The sequence below is a fragment of the Olea europaea genome, chromosome 11 (genome assembly GCF_002742605.1).
Source record: "Olea europaea var. sylvestris chromosome 11, O_europaea_v1, whole genome shotgun sequence".
NCBI lineage: Eukaryota > Viridiplantae > Streptophyta > Magnoliopsida > Lamiales > Oleaceae > Olea > Olea europaea.
Genome location: NC_036247.1, coordinates 8472276 through 8488015, shown reverse-complemented (window position 1 = coordinate 8488015; position 15740 = coordinate 8472276). Strand labels below are relative to the sequence as shown.

At 35.0% G+C, this 15740-nt stretch overlaps 1 protein-coding gene across 4 annotated transcripts; it reads left to right on the top strand.

Moving 5' to 3' along the window:
• Window positions 1-6312: 6312 nt before the first annotated feature.
• LOC111403234 (protein SIEL) lies at window positions 6313-14447 on the top strand. Of its 4 annotated transcripts, none has more exons than XM_023031661.1 (12): window positions 6313-7052; window positions 7719-7799; window positions 8414-8641; window positions 8869-9060; window positions 9720-9860; window positions 10126-10215; window positions 11289-11761; window positions 12112-13057; window positions 13206-13245; window positions 13350-13497; window positions 13597-13830; window positions 13908-14447. In XM_023031661.1, exons 1-8 carry the CDS (start codon window positions 6375-6377, stop codon window positions 13031-13033), a joined length of 2805 nt encoding a protein of 934 aa, XP_022887429.1. In that variant the 5' UTR covers window positions 6313-6374; the 3' UTR covers window positions 13034-13057; window positions 13206-13245; window positions 13350-13497; window positions 13597-13830; window positions 13908-14447. The 4 variants fall into 4 exon arrangements, with proteins under 4 accessions (XP_022887429.1, XP_022887428.1, XP_022887430.1 ...); XM_023031660.1 differs by having other exon boundaries at window positions 13157-13245; XM_023031662.1 differs by having other exon boundaries at window positions 12112-13245; window positions 13597-13719.
• The last annotated feature ends 1293 nt before the right edge of the window (window positions 14448-15740 follow it).

The following is a 15740-nucleotide window of genomic DNA, read 5'->3' as shown; positions in this document are numbered from 1 at the left end:
CAAATTTATTAAATAACAGGCAGTGACAACGACTTCACCCCAAAATGACTTAGGAACCCCAGAACTTAACATCATGCAGCGCACTTTGTCTAGTATGGTCCTATTCATTCTTTCTGCTACCCCGTTTTGCTGGGGAGTATAAGGAACCGTTTTGTGCCTTGTTATTCCACTTTCTTTACACATCCTATCGAATTCAGTATTACAGAATTCTAGGTCGTTATCTGTCCTTAAAAATTTGATCCTCTTGCTAGTTTGGTTTTCCATTTGTTTCTTCCAGTTGTTAAAGTTATGGAAGGTTTCAGTTTTGTCTTTCAATAGATAGACCCACACTTTCCTGGTGTAGTCATCTATGATAGATAGGAAATACCTATTCCCACCCGATGTGGGATTACTAGCAGGACCCCACAGATCAGAATGCACATATTCAAGCATACTTTTAGCCTTATGCGTACTAGTGGAGAACGACACTCTATGGTGCTTTCCAAGCACACAGTGATCACAGAACGATAGGTCAGACACACATTCATTACCAAATGCACCTTTTTCATTAAGTAACTTAAGTCCTTTAATGCTTACGTGTGCAAGCCTACTATGCCACGTATGTGTGTGATCGATTTTGGCGGAAGAAATAGAGAAGTTTAATCCTCTAATCACTTCCCCAGTAGTGATGTAAATGTCATTTTTCTTGATTCCCTTAATAGACATTAACGCACCCTTCATCATTTTAAACATACCGTTTTCAATTTTACCGTTGAAGTTGTCTTACTCAAGTCTTCCTACTGAAATCAAATTTCTAGATAATTTCGGAATGTATGTAACTTCATTTAACATGTACACAAAGCCTGTGTTAAATTTTATCTTTATATCTCCAATTCCAGCAATTGTATAAGCGAAGTTATCACACAGAACTACTTGCTCATCATTAGATTCTTGCAAGTTTTCAAACAAATTCTTTTCAGATGTCACATGAAAAGACGCACCAGAATCTAATATCCATTCATGCATGTGAGAATTAGTAGTTAGATTTAATTGAGTAGTGTATGCGACTGGACTAGTGATCATGTAGACTTCACCGTTTTCGGTATCGGAGGTAGAAGAAAACACATTTACCTCATCTCTTTCCTTTACCTTTTGTTTTCCCTTTTCTTTATGACAGTCTTTTATAAAATGCCCCGTGCCTCCACAGCCATAGCATTTTCTAGCCTTAGTTCTAGACTTTGATCTAGGTCTACCATTCCCCTTCTTTTTCCAACTATTACTACTTGATTCACCACTACTTTGGTATCCATCATGACTGGTTTGCCTAAATTGAGTTCTACCCCGTATCATATGCAACTCTCTACTCCTCCTATCCTGTTTTTCAGCCCTCATTTCCATCTCCTTACTCCTAAGAGAATCTACGACAATTTCAGGTGTTAACATGTCCCTACCATACTTAATGACATTTTTAACTTTTTTATAAGAGTCAGGGATTGAATTGAGCAAGATAATGGCCTTATAGGTTTCAGACACGGCTTCGTCACAATTGACAATATCTTGCACCAATTTGTTAAATACATCTAAATTGTCGTCGAGATCCTTTGAAGGATCCATTTTAAAGTTGAAGAATCATTCGAGTAGATAGAGTTTATTCGGTGTAGATTTAAGCAAGTATAAGTCTTCTAGTCTTTTCCAAAGTTCTTTGGTGGTTTTTAGTTTTCTCACTTTTTTTAAGACAACGTCAGACAAGTGTAATATTATTGAGGTATAGGCAAGCTCATCGGCTTCCTCTTTTTGTTTTTTGAGATATCAGGTGCAAAATTGCCTTCGATGGCTTTTGACACCTTTTGTTGGATTAATATGTCTCTCATCTTTTGTTGCCAGATAGAGAAGTCCCCTTTACCGTTAAAAATTCCTAAATCAAAATTATGTGTTGTCATTGGTTAACACATTAATTAAGCCACACGAAATAGTATTGAGAAGCGTGATAAAATAATATCTTGTTAATTCTTAGTAAAAGTAACAATTAGCCTAAACGCTACTTCCACCAAGAAATACCAAGCACTTTAAATCAAAAGAACAAGCACTCAATTAACGCAAGTAATCCTAGTTCTGGCACAAGCAATGGTTACCCCTTCACGATAACTCCAAAACCTAACGATCACCCCACACGATAATCTTGCTATTGCTGAATTTAAATGGATTAAGCCAATTTACTAGAGCGGACCTATCTGAGTCCGTAGAGTGGAGAAAAACGAGCTTGCTGTTGAATTTCAGCCGTCATCGCACCAGGGGAAAATCGTCCAACTTTTTCTGTGTAACCTGAAACACAAAACAAAGTATATCAGCGCGTTCAGGAGAACGAAACAAGCAAGTTACCTGAAGACAACGTCGCCGGACAGCCGCCCACGCGCCGCCACCATCAGCCCACGCGCCGCCGTCGCCGTCCACGCGCCGCCTCTCCGGGAGCGCCTCGACCTGCTGGTGATGGGTATGGCCTCCGTTTGTCCAACCGAGTTTTGGTTTGTGAGTAATTGATAATTTTCAGATTCGGGTTCTAAGGTTTATGTCCGAAAATCAGTCGATTTTGAGCCAATTTTTGCTACCCAAGCTCTGATACCAGATGTTAGGATCTTCCTCAAGCTGCTCAAAGTGATTTCCGGGCTCAGTTAACCATTAAACATCAAATTCAACACCAAAATCGAGAGATGACCGACTGCCGACGTCTGCCTTCCTATGGTTGCTATTTGCTCTTTTGCTTGTTGATTCTACCACACACTTAGGATGGATACCACACAGGTAAGAGTCACAATGTCTCAAGCAATTGGTAGGGAAGATAACTTGGCAGGAAGCATGAAGGAGAAGAAGAAGAATAACACCTCTCTCTCTCGGGTTCTCTTCAAGCACGGCACAAAGGAATAGGGGTTAACTACCAATATATATATTAGTTAAATGGCCAACTTAAGGTAAGTCACAATATGGTAAGTATGCTCGACTAGGGTTAAGTCCCAATAGAGAAACAACAAGCCACAAAGAGAATTAGCCATCCAATAGGTAAAGCAACGTTAGGTCGGTTCATCCATTATTTGATGTTGAGTTATCGTTCAGTAATTCATGTCGACTGATAAAATTGGTTTTCATCATCGCCCGGGAGGTCGTTTGACAACATGATATCTAACATTGATTTTCAACAAATCTTGAGAAATCTACAATTTGTACGCCAATGAAAACACAATAAATACAAAACTCGTACAGTGCACGTAACAAAGACTAGTTTCTATAATTACTTGAATAAATTGATATCGCTATAGATTTGTATATGAAACTCGTTGGAATGTGTCCATCAGCAAAATGCACTTGGTAATTGGTATTTCAATACCTCACCAATTGAACAAAATTTTATTTTCCCTTCATTGAGCAGCAACAACCTAAAGAGATTTAAATGTACTTGATAAATAACCATGATTTGTAAAGCTAAGATTGCTAAGTTTTTAATGTACAAAACCTATTTTGGTATGAATTAATTTTTAAAAGTTAACATGCTATTTGGAGCAATTGCTAGTAGAAATTTCTCAAACCTAAAATATTTTGAGATCCATAAATCAAAAAAAATGTGTTTCCATATATATATATATATATATATATATATATTTATATTTCCAATGCCATCGTCATGTCTTTTTTTTTTCTTCTCTCTCTCAATAGATTCAGAATCTTACAAGACACTATTAACACTTGCTTGGGAGTTTTGGAATACTCGTTATGTAAGTTTTTAGAGTATATTTCCAATGCCATCATCATGTTTTTTCAAGAAATTGAAAATCTAACAAGAAACTATTAGTGCTTGCTTAGGGCATCTCCAGTGTGAACCCCGAATCACCAAAATGCATCATTTTTTGGTGCAAAATAGCTCCAATGCACCACTATACTTTGCCCTTTTCTTCTCCTTTTTCCTAATAAATTGATGAAGGGTAGTTGTATCATTAATACAATAAATTATTATTATTATTATTATTATTATTATTATTGTTATTGTTATTGTTATTGTTATTGTTATTGTTATTTGCATTTAAAATAAAATTTAAATGTAAGAAATAATAATTAATGAATTAATTAAAAGAAGAAAAAATTTTAAATATAATAAACGTGATTATTTATTAAAGTTAACACGAAATATATTAAGCAACGACATACATACGGTAATCTAATTTTATTTAAAGAAAACGATACATAAAAAAATGCATAATTTAGTAATCTGGAAGATCGTTTCCAGATCCGCCAATATCGTCAAAATAATTTCCAAACAAGCCATGTGAACTTTCAAATCCTCTATCTTGTTGTTGAGATTTCTTCTGGCAAATTCTTGCTTGTTCATTTTGTAAGAACAAACGTAGGTTTGGATCTGTCATTGAACTCAAATCTTTTAATAAAATTTTATTTTCTTTATGATATTCTATCATTGCCAATTTCCTTTTTTGGATTTTGTAATTCTGATATCTTTCTTCACTACTTCTTTCCATAATTTCGAGAATTTGTCGATTGTCTTATTGATAATATCCAAATTCAAAATGTATTGTACTATTTTCTGATGACATAATTATAAATTTAATTGTGGTAGTGTTTTTATTAATTGTACTATATATTTTTATATTTATTAATGAGTTTAATATTTTTCGTAATTTAACGTAATTATTTATTTAGTAATTTATGTATTTATAATATAATTAAATAAATAAATTATAAAGAATAAAAAAAGAAAGAAAATGGTTAAATATTGTTCATTTGGTGTAAATTTTGGCATAATGGTTAGTGATGAATTTTAGTTTGATACAAGATGTAGTGTAAAATTTGGTGTAGTACTAGAGATGACCTTACATGTAAGTTTTTAGAGTATTAGTTTTAAACGTTTCATGAGAAGATCGATTTTAAGTAATTTTTATAATGATTTCAAAAATAGTCCAAATTATAAAGTATATTATCCAATGATTTTTTTTTCAAAATAATAAAATAATAAATGTTCATATATGAAAAAATAGGTATGTGTAAGCTATTTACTGAAATTTCAATTTATAATTCCTTTATATGAATTTTTTTAGTAATAAATACTATTTTACGTAAAAGTTAAATTTGAACTTAAAAAGAGAAAATTTACTTATAAATAAAATTTAATTTATAAGTAATATTTTACCTATAAGTACATTTTACAGTTGTAAGTTAATGTTGTATTATAAGTAATTTTTTTTCATGGAATTTTTAATATTTTATTAGTATTATTTTTTACTTTATAAGCAATTTTTACAAAAAAGTGAATTCTTCTATTATAAGTGATTACTAATAAATAAATTTTCTTAGAACCATGCTTGGTGTAAAATGCTGATCGACAACATTGTTGATAACATGTCACGTGGCATGTTGTCATTGAACAGTTTGAAAATTTGTATATTTTTTCAACCAACAATTTTTTGACACATTAACATTATTAATCAATGTGGTCATCCTACATTGTATAAATAACATAATTAATTGTTTTCAAAATAAATTTTTTATGAGTAAAATTTTTAGTTATTATATTTTAAATTTATAATTTTTTTTGAGTATATAATTGGATTTTTGTCTTGATTTAGATATGATAAAACTGAAAGAGAAATTGGAAAAAAAATGTAAAAAAATCACTTTATTTGGGATGCTGAAAAATACGACTCAAATTTCACTATACTTAAAACACCCAAAATAAGTGCTCAAAAAATTAATAAACATTTATTTTCTCAACATTTCATAAACGGTGTCACCAAAAAATGATTTAAACCGGAGGAAAAAAAAAAAAAAAAAACTCCCAGGCTGTAATCGAGACAGATTAATTTTTAGAATTATAATTAAAAGTTTATAGATCAACTTTTTTCTTTTTTAAAAGTTTGATACCAACTTACTGCTCAAGCAATAAGTTGAGAACCAAATTTTCTCATTACCTCCTACTTTTGAGTTAATTGTTCCAATGTGACATGAAATTAGGTTCGTATTTTTTATTGGTCACTCAAGTTTAATTTATCGAGTTTTAATCATTATACTTAGGTCTATATTTTTTATTGTCTACTGAAGTTTAAAATGTCAAATTTTGATCAATTAATTTTGAAAAATATTGTACGTTATTCATTGTAAATTCGATATTTTTTAAAATTCAATATTTATATTAGTGAGTAACGTATAATATTTTTTAAAATTTAATTGTTGAAACTCAACATTTGAAATTTCTGTAAGTAATTGAAGACATAAATATAAATTTAAATGATCAAAATTCGTTATTTTAAATTTTAGACCATTGGAACAGTTAACTCATTCGCTTACAGTTTAACTTTTAGCGACTCCACCACTAAGTTTCCTCCCCAACACCGCCGCCCATGGAGGAGCAACGCCTTGCGGAGATCCATCAGGCCTTCAGCCAAAACCACAATCTCCCTAACAAAATTCTAAACCTAGCTCTCTCTCTCATCACCAGCCCTTTTAGTTCTTACTCCACTCTCTCTTCTCTACTTGACACACTGACCATCTGCCTCCAAAACCCTGCCTCCGATCATACTAATCACCACCGTGTTCTCTCTCTGGTCTCTTCCCTTTCTCACCACCACCCCCACTTCCGCCACCAAATTATCACCATCGTCCGTGCATTTATCTACCTCCCTAGCACACCGTCTTCTTCCCTGCACTATGCCCTCTCCGTCCTCCTTTCCGCAAATACCAAACTTAACTTTCCACCTGGTTCTACTGAGACTACCGACCCCCTTGCTGATGAAAGTCTGTTCCTTTCTCTGTGTTTTGGTCAATCTGTTGCTGCAAGGTGTATATTGCTGCGGAATGTTAGTAAATTTTGCGTGAGGCCATCGGTATTGCTCCCTGTTTTACTCGGGTTCACGAGGGATCCATATCCTAAAATCCGGGAAGTTGCCTTGGATGGTTTGGTAGAATTGAGTAATTGCATTATGGTCGAAGATCAAAGTCTAATAGAAAGTTGTTATTTTCGTGCTGTGGAACTTCTGCTTGACTGCGATGACCCTGTTAGGCGCTCAGCTGTGCGCACGGTAAAATTCTAATCCTGATTCATAAAAAGGCTTTCATTTACCAGTTTGCAGTATTTATTTTTGCCTGATTAGCCTAAAAGGTGTTGTTTGCAAGTTTGTATTTAGTAGTTCGGCTATTAAGTTCCGACACAATCATCGGTTATATTTTGTTCCAGTATTCCAGCTTAAATTTTTCCATGAAGTAATATACAAATTTAGTCAATTTAGATTTTCTGTAGTTCTCAATCTATTGAAAATCATGATAGGCATATCAGCTACAAGCATGATCAAATATTTTATAATTACAATGCTCCAACTCAAACACGCATGAGTTGCAATCTACTGGTGATCTAATTGTTGTATAAGCTCTATCCAAAATTTAGCACACGTATTCAATCAAGAGCAGCGCAAGAAATTTTGGACATAGGATATGGTAATAGCTCTTATGAGGTTGTACTGAAAATGCTTTATTCAGAATTTGACATTAGACAATAGATAGAGTAGTACATTTTCGAGAAAGACTTATCTATGTATTTTACTTCCTTTTTTCACCTTTATCTTTATCTTTTGCTTTCTTTTACTTTCACTGGGAAAGAGAATGATTTGGAGATAGTTTACACTTTATGTGCAAAAAGCTACAGCTTATGTATTTTTATTTATTTATTTATTTATTTTTTTTGGATACAGGTTAGCGAGTGGGGGCGGTTGCTTGTAGCATTCAACCAAGATCAAAGTAAAAAAGAATGTTCTGATGCAGTGTTTATACAGGTATTTCGACTGAGTTTCTCCTTCATGGTATGATTTGATAGTTGAGTCTTGTAAATGATTTCATGGAAAGTTCTAATGTGAATTGCTGACACATTCATGAGCTGATGGGTCTATGTATTTTTAGATTGCCATTAATCCTTATGCTCTTTGTTGACAGCATTTTTAACTTTCAAGAGCATTATTTGCATGTGTTGATCATAAATTAGTAATTCCGTTGGGGAGTGAGCAAGCAACTGCATGAGAAGATTCCATTGTCTAATTAGTGACAATCTTTGCCGTGGTGCTTAAGTCTTTCCATTGGTATCTTGTGAATGGGAATGCAGATTTAATCACATTTAGGCTTCTCAAAATGTACTCTGTGTGTGTGGTTTTTTTTTTGGGGGTGGGAGGTGGGGGTGGGCACCGGGAACCTGCACTTGATCTGTGTGTGTTTTCTCCTTCTCATGCACTGTTGCTTATTACACCATATATATTGCAAAATTATGTTATTCTCCCAGTTGTTTATTAAATTAATGTGATTTTTCTCATCTTGCTGCAATGATATCCATCATGACAAAGTACATTTTTTTCCTTAATATTTGGCTTTCATTAGCTAGTATCATATATGATTGCAGCTTTGTTCAATGGTAAGAGACATGGACATGAAGATCAGAGTTGTTGCTTTTGATGCCCTGGGGAAAATTAGAATGGTTTCAGAAGATATTCTGTTACAAACGTTATCTAAGAGGACTCTGCCTAAAATAAAAGAGGATAGATACTATGGCCAGTTCACTGCAAAGCTGCCTAAAATATCTGGGGCTGCATTTGCTTTTGTACATGGGTTAGAGGATGAATTTCATGAGGTAATATTTTATATACATTTGTAATTCCAATTTTTTCTTTTCAAACTCTCCGTCAATGGATAACCATCTTTGAACTTCACAGGAATGCATATCTGTATCAGAGACAATACAGATTTATATAACCATTGTCCATAATTAACTTGCTTGCCTGTGTACCCTTGTATTTATTAGCTGATGTTCTGAGCGATATGGTGATGTATATCTGTGATTATTTAACTTAATTGAAGGTAAGAAGATCTGCCTGCCATTCCTTGTGCATGCTGACAGCTTTTTCCACTGAGTTTGCTCGTCAAGCTGTAAATATAGTAATGGATATGCTGAATGATGATTCAGTGGTTGTAAGGTTGCAAGCATTGGAGACAGTACGCTATATGGCTATATCTGACCATCTGATGGTGGAAGAAACGATCTTACATAGGGTGAATTTCTGATCTCTCTAAATCAGATTCTGGTCATGAAACTTTTCAATATTATATTATTCTACCTGAAGTGTCTCAACAATGTATTTTTTGTTTGACGTTCTTATGGACTTCCATTTTTTTCTTGAGTTGCATTTGTCATCTTTTACTGCTACGTTCCCATTAGTATCTCGGTTCCCATTCTGGGTTGACAGATTTCTTTTTGCCCAGTGAGTTGCATTTTTCCTACTCATGTTCCATTTTTGTATCTTCTTCTGTTTGAATTTGGAGTGTATTGAATGTAAAGGAGCTGATGAAAGTGACTGGATTAATTCTCGGCTTCGAAGAATAGTGGTTTAGCATCTTGGTCAAATGTAGAAACTAATGTAGTCAAACTTACCGACTCAATTTAAAAAATTTTAAAGTAAATTTTCTTTGTATGCACAAAAGTTCGTATCAGATGCCCTAAATTTTTTATTTTTTAGCATCAGTTTTGGATTCATATTCTGATCCACTTGATTTTTTGGTGAACTTCTTTTTCTAGTTTTTATTCCTTGTTCCCCGTAACATTGACTATTTTTTTCTGGTAACATTGATTAGATTTATATTTGAAGCATGAATAGATGAACTTTGCAAGATGTAGCTCCAGAGGTGGTCACTTAATGTTGTGTTTTTTGCAGTTCCTTGGCACTCTGCTTGACAGAAATGACTCCATCAGATCTGCTGCAAGGAATACTCTCCAATCAATGAAGTTGCAGAATCTGGCCATGTTTAGGTTAGGCCTAAATTCCTTAATGAAGAATTTGGAATTTTATCCACAGGTGTGTTGCTTCTGAATCGTGATTCTTTCTTTGATGATCAATGTATACTTATGTATGTATATTTATGCATTTGGACAATTTCTTTGCTCCATATGTTGACGAGGAACCTTCCGGGGGTGGGGGGGACACTTAAGCTTCTAAGCTCTTTTGCTAAAGTATTGCATCATTGATATTTGGATTTGTGCTTTATAAGTATGGATATCCCATTGTAGTCGTACTTGTCTAACCAATATTTTGTTTAATTTCTCATCTCCCAATACTGCAGGATGAAGCTGATCTATTTTTTATTTTGTTTAAACTTGGTCGAACTCATGGGAAATTTGTGGGCAGCATAATTCGAGATGTTTTTCATGAGGTTAGTAGAGCTTTAAAAATGCTTGTAGATCTACTTTAATGCTAGCTGACTGGGTAGTCTGGGTTAACATCTGTTAAGTAGGGAATATATGCATTGAGAGTCCAATATGTTTCATTACCATAATATTGGAACCTGCCTTATCGTTCACAAATTAGAAAATATGGGGGACTATTTTTTACATAATGCGGAGAGATTTCATCTTTCAACAGATGCTTTTTAATAGAACTTGTGAAATCCTATCCTGGGAATGAAAAGGAGTTCTGGTTGTAGGTAGTTGTCTCATAACAGTTTAATGGAAACAATACTTTTTCTTTTTAAACTTACTTCTAATTCTATTTGTAAATACTATCTTGCATCCATCACATCTAGTTGATTAGCTCCATATGGCACGCGAACCCGGTCAACTATTTTCACTCAGCAGGGTTTGGCGATGTCCATATGCTTTTGGAGGAGCATCTTTTTAGAAATTCATCTATTCTAGATACATGCCCCATGTTTAGAATAGACGGGGCTAGGGCGGGATGTTCGGCCTGCTTCTTGGCATCCTTATTTGTTTGATGACTTAGATTTAGGTAATTGCCTAGTTGGCTCTGGTAGGCACTGGATTAAAGGAAAAATGGTCGATTTTTTTCTTCAATTTTTTATAATTGGCCAATCGGGGAAGGGTGAGGCGGGGATCACGTTCCCCTGCCTCAATCGGGGCAGTAACTATTGCCCCAAAACCACCTTCATTAACCGGGGAATCCCTGCCTCACATGGGGTGGGCACTGCAGGGATCTCCTTGGTCCAGTTTTTTGCCATTCATTGGTTTTGTTATATTTTGAAGCATGCTGCATTCTATCTGCATGTTTGAGTTCAAGGGCCGTTAGTCCTGTTACTATATTATTTGTGATTCTCATGGCTCTCTGTGGTTCTCCTCCCTTTTATATTTTTTTGGCTATGAAGTGTACTTTCTCTCCAAGTTTCAAAAGCATACTTTCATGTGTTTGAATCTTCTCAGGACCTTTACCAATGGAAACTATTAATTGATCAACTGTCATAGCTTTGTCTCATTATGTTCATGTATGCCTCAGTTGGAGCCTTCTTTTGATGGTAAGCTGGGATTTGACAATGCGAGGACAGTAGCATTATTAGTGTTGGGCATCTCAGCTTCAGTCTCATTTGAACGGCAAATTTGTACAGTTCCTCCGCAAATATTTTCTTATGCTGTTACAGAATTGGGGAGGATCTCTCGTGCTTTATCTGATGTGGTGAACCAGAATAGTCTTTTGGCTTATTTGTCTCATTGCAGCAGATTCACAGTTGTCTCTGCTTCTGAGTTCTTTAAAGGGGAAGAACCAGCCTTACAGCTGGAGCAAAGTGATTTTCTCTTGTGCCAAAAAAGCAACGAGAGCTCTGAAGCTTATTTAACAAGTCCGCTTCTAGATTACCTGGCAAACTTGCATGATAGAGTAACAAGCTGTGTGAAGATTGTCCTTCGAAAAATCTCTGATATCTGGCGATTGATAGAACTTGGATGCATGGGTGAAGTAATTCAAACGTTAAGGTTCTGATTCTATTCTCTGTTGCTACCAAAGTTTATCAATGTTTAATCTTGGATGCCTTCTTTAACTGCAAAATTGGCTTCGCAGTTGTCTATTCGGCAGATAATGAAGAGTGTATTCATTATTTCTAAGCTATATTACCAATATAGTAGCAAGGATAATTTGCCAATGAAGATGGTAGTTTTATCACTTTTAGGTGATTGATTGGACTGCCTTGGTAGGATTACTATTTTAAGTCTTTAAGTCAATTTAGACACCCGAAAGTATAGCACTGATGCAATTGTAAAAATATAAATTCCTTAATTCTAGAAATTTTTTGTGAAGGATAATAAGTGGACTTAAATTTGTGCAGGAACTGGAAGGAAGAGTTTTCAAAGTTGACCAATTACTCGCCACAGACTGTTGGCATCTTAGCTTTTACTTCAAAATATATACATGTCATAAAACTACTTGGAAAGGTGTGGTCACACATTTTGCCATCCGGAAATCTCAGGTACCATGGAATGGGAGTGTTGGAGGTTCTATTGGGTAAAATCGACGAGAGACTCCAAGAGATGTGGTACAGGTTCACGGGATTGAGCAGAGAGGAGGAGTTGCATCTATTAGAGATAATGCTTTTGAGTTGTGTGTTGAGAATATCTTATTTAGAGACCTGCAACTTTGATGCTAGTTTAAAGAAGATCTGTACTATAATTTCACGTGTTGAAAATCTTTGTAAAGAAGGAGCCATAGAACTTTCTAATTTTGTAATTGACCTTCAGAAATTGTTGAGTGACATTGGCAATTCCAGCTATGGGGTGTTCGAAAATGTTCATCTGCTTCGTAAGTCTCTCAAGTGTTTCTCGCCGAGGCAGATTGTCTTGAGTGGAGAAATCAAACACCTAGAGGCTGAACTTAATGTTCATGACAATGATTTCCAAAATCCTCTTCCTTTCGTTTCAGGGTTACCTGTAGGCATACCATTCGAAATCACATTGTATAACCTTACTCCTGAAAAGCGATTATGGCTTACTATGTCTGTAGATGGAAACTCAACTCAGTTTGTCTTCCTCGACTTGCATGAATTCGGAGGATGTGATGAAATCATGAAGTTTACATTTGTTGCACCTTTTTATGGAACCCCTAGGGTGAAGTACTTCTCCTTGAAGGTACGCATTGCCATGGAATGCTTGTCTGAGGGTGTTCGACTCTTCAACTATTGTGAAGGACCAAAACGTGAGCTTATTTTCCTTTGCAAGGAGAATGAAGTGCATCTATCCACACCTATCAAGTAGTGGACTGAGCTTCGTGCTGTTCAGGTGGACAAGAGTAGTGTTTTATTTAATATTTATGGATATTTGTACACTTGCTCAAAGTTTGTCAACACTCTGTTGACCATAGACCCATAATTTCGACAGATTCTTTGAAATTATTTAAATATTGGCTAAAGAAATTCACGCTTGTCAGGCAGAGGGCATTCTCAGTTGGCCAACTGTCAAATTCTTAGGTATAGATTCAATAGCTAAGATATCTGTTTGCTGTTATTTATTTTAAATCGATACCTTCGTTTCCACTGAAAGTTAATGTGCTAAATTGAATATGGCTTTGAAGTTTGAAGTGAAGAAACCTACACGTTCTGCTGCTTGGAAATTGTTCACAAGCAGTCTCCACATTGATTTCCTGCCTGAAACAAATCCACCAAAAAAATAAAAGTGGAACAATCAGTTTACATGCTTTGGAGGTCTCTTCCAGTGGCTTGGTATGATTTCTGTTAAATTTCCAGATTTGTAATCTACATATTTCTGTTTAGTTATGTTGAATTTTTGTCATATCCTTTATTTCTTCATGCCTTTTTCAGTTGCTTGAAAAGATTATTTGGCCTAATCAAATTGGCTGGTAAACTATATTTGAAGTGTGAAGACTCTGTCACGGCTTTGATCCTTCGCTGCTAATGCATGTCACATAGAATTTCACCGATTTGGTTAGTGTTACGAACTCGGCTGGAACCAGCATGTTATTTATCATGGATTGTAAAAGATACCTGAAGGTGCTCTGATATGGAATAAAATCCTGACTGCGGAAGGCGTACTTGGTAATTTATTTGCTCTTCTGGATTTGTTTTTATTCAATGAACATGATTAGGAAATCTTTTCTGTTCTTGAATTTCAGGATTACTTATGTGGGCCATGCTCTGTTACAGTCAAGATTTAATAACATATGGTGGTAAAACATCTTGCTGCCTGCCCAAAAAAGAATCTGCAATCGTCAGAAGAGCAAGGCAAGATATTTGGATCATGATATGATGTACCTGAATTGAATATTAAATGCAAAGGTGGAATTCATAGATATGGCAATTCCTTTTATAATAAGAAGCAGGAGCGCTTGGGGTATTAACTTGTGGTTGAATTGTCATTAGCCTGCTCAACTTATAAATGTAAAGTTCATCGAGGCTGACACTAAACAAAAATAGTCTTTCTTTATTAATATTTTGTGATTTTACACTTGCATTCCTATTACCAACACGTGCGATGCAAGCCTTTTATATGGGCTGAGGTATTTGGAAGCTACTGTTAACGTGTTAAAAATTTACAAGAGAGATATATGTTGTGTGATTAATGGTTAACAAATCGATGTATATGTTGGAAATTTGTGCTAGAGATAATGTAAACAAATATAATAAAAGGTTCTTGATATAGAAGAAGTTCCTTATTTTACTGGCAGTCACTGTACATTGAGTTTTTTTGATAACTTACAGCATTTGCATATTTCCAGAATTCAAAAGATGGCAAAATAGTCTAACCAACTCTTTCATCTCAGAACAGCTGTAAGTTTTCTGGTTGTCTTAACTAAAGACTCAGTATTAAGTTACTGCATACTTGGGAGTTTTGGTTTTTGTTTTTGATAGTAATACAAGAGAGTCTGTACTATTAAAAAAGATAATGGAATGACTATCTACTACTACAAAAGATAATAAAATTCTTACGGTCCTTATTTTGTTTGAAGGCTATGATTTTGGTTTCTTCATTAGGTTTGTAGTCAATGGTTGCCATTTGGTTCTGTTTTCAGTTGTTTTATCTGGTACTTGGAAGAGACTCCTCTTTGTAGTTGGTGCAACCCTGTCTGTGGCATCTGTGGAATTTTAGTCTATAGTGTACATGTTACTTTTGCCTTTTACGTCATGTGGCCGGTCATTTGGGTTGAAATGTTGATGTCATCCGTTGGAGTTGGAAAGTCTACATCAGTGACTACAGATGGAGAGTCGAGGTCAGTTGTTGTCGAGGAATCGAAGACAGATAATTTCATAACGGTATTCCGGTGGATTCTGTTGTTTTTGTGTGACTTTGAGGTAGAAGAGCATATCTTCTTCAGATTCTATTGTTATCACATTCTTTAGATGTTCATTGGGGTTCTGCAATATGGAAAATGGAGTCTTGTATTATATGTTGATGTCTTCCTAAAGAAATTGTTACATGGTAGTAGGAGTATGGTTTTACCTTTACAAAATGGTTCATTATGAAGTTGGTGTTACCTTTCCGTAGTGCCTCAGCCGCTTCTCCTATTATGCTCGCATCTAATCCCCCAAACTTGTCTTCAAGGCGAATCAAAGCATTTGCTCTGTAGAGGGAAGTTGATGACATTAGATGATGATGTTTGTTAAGAACGAGCTATTGTTTTTAGTGAACACTAAAATCTCGATTTTAGTGAACACTGGAATCTATATTTAGAGGTGTAAATTACCTTGCCATAGCTTTTGCATGTTGATGTTTGTGGAAGCAGAAGCAGCATTTGTGAGCCTCTCCCGAATCTGCATTAGATGTCTTTTTGCAATTGCTCCATAACATGTACCAAAATCTCTGGTTGTTCGAAATAATTCTCCAATGGGCTTTTATGCAATAGAATTTTTTCTGTACCAACCCACGTATGTGTAATTGGATGACAAAATTAGTATGTGAGAATTTGTTTGGGTGTTTTAATTATGCTGAAATATGATAAGAGAATCTA

Coding starts and splice junctions, on each gene's coding strand:
- LOC111403234 (XM_023031661.1), top strand. CDS start 6,375: ATGGAGGAGCAACGCCTTGCGGAGATCCATCAGGCCTTCAGCCAAAAC. Junction 8,642..8,868: donor TAGAGGATGAATTTCATGAG/GTAATATTTTAT, acceptor ACTTAATTGAAG/GTAAGAAGATCTGCCTGCCA. Junction 11,762..12,111: donor GAAGTAATTCAAACGTTAAG/GTTCTGATTCTA, acceptor AAATTTGTGCAG/GAACTGGAAGGAAGAGTTTT.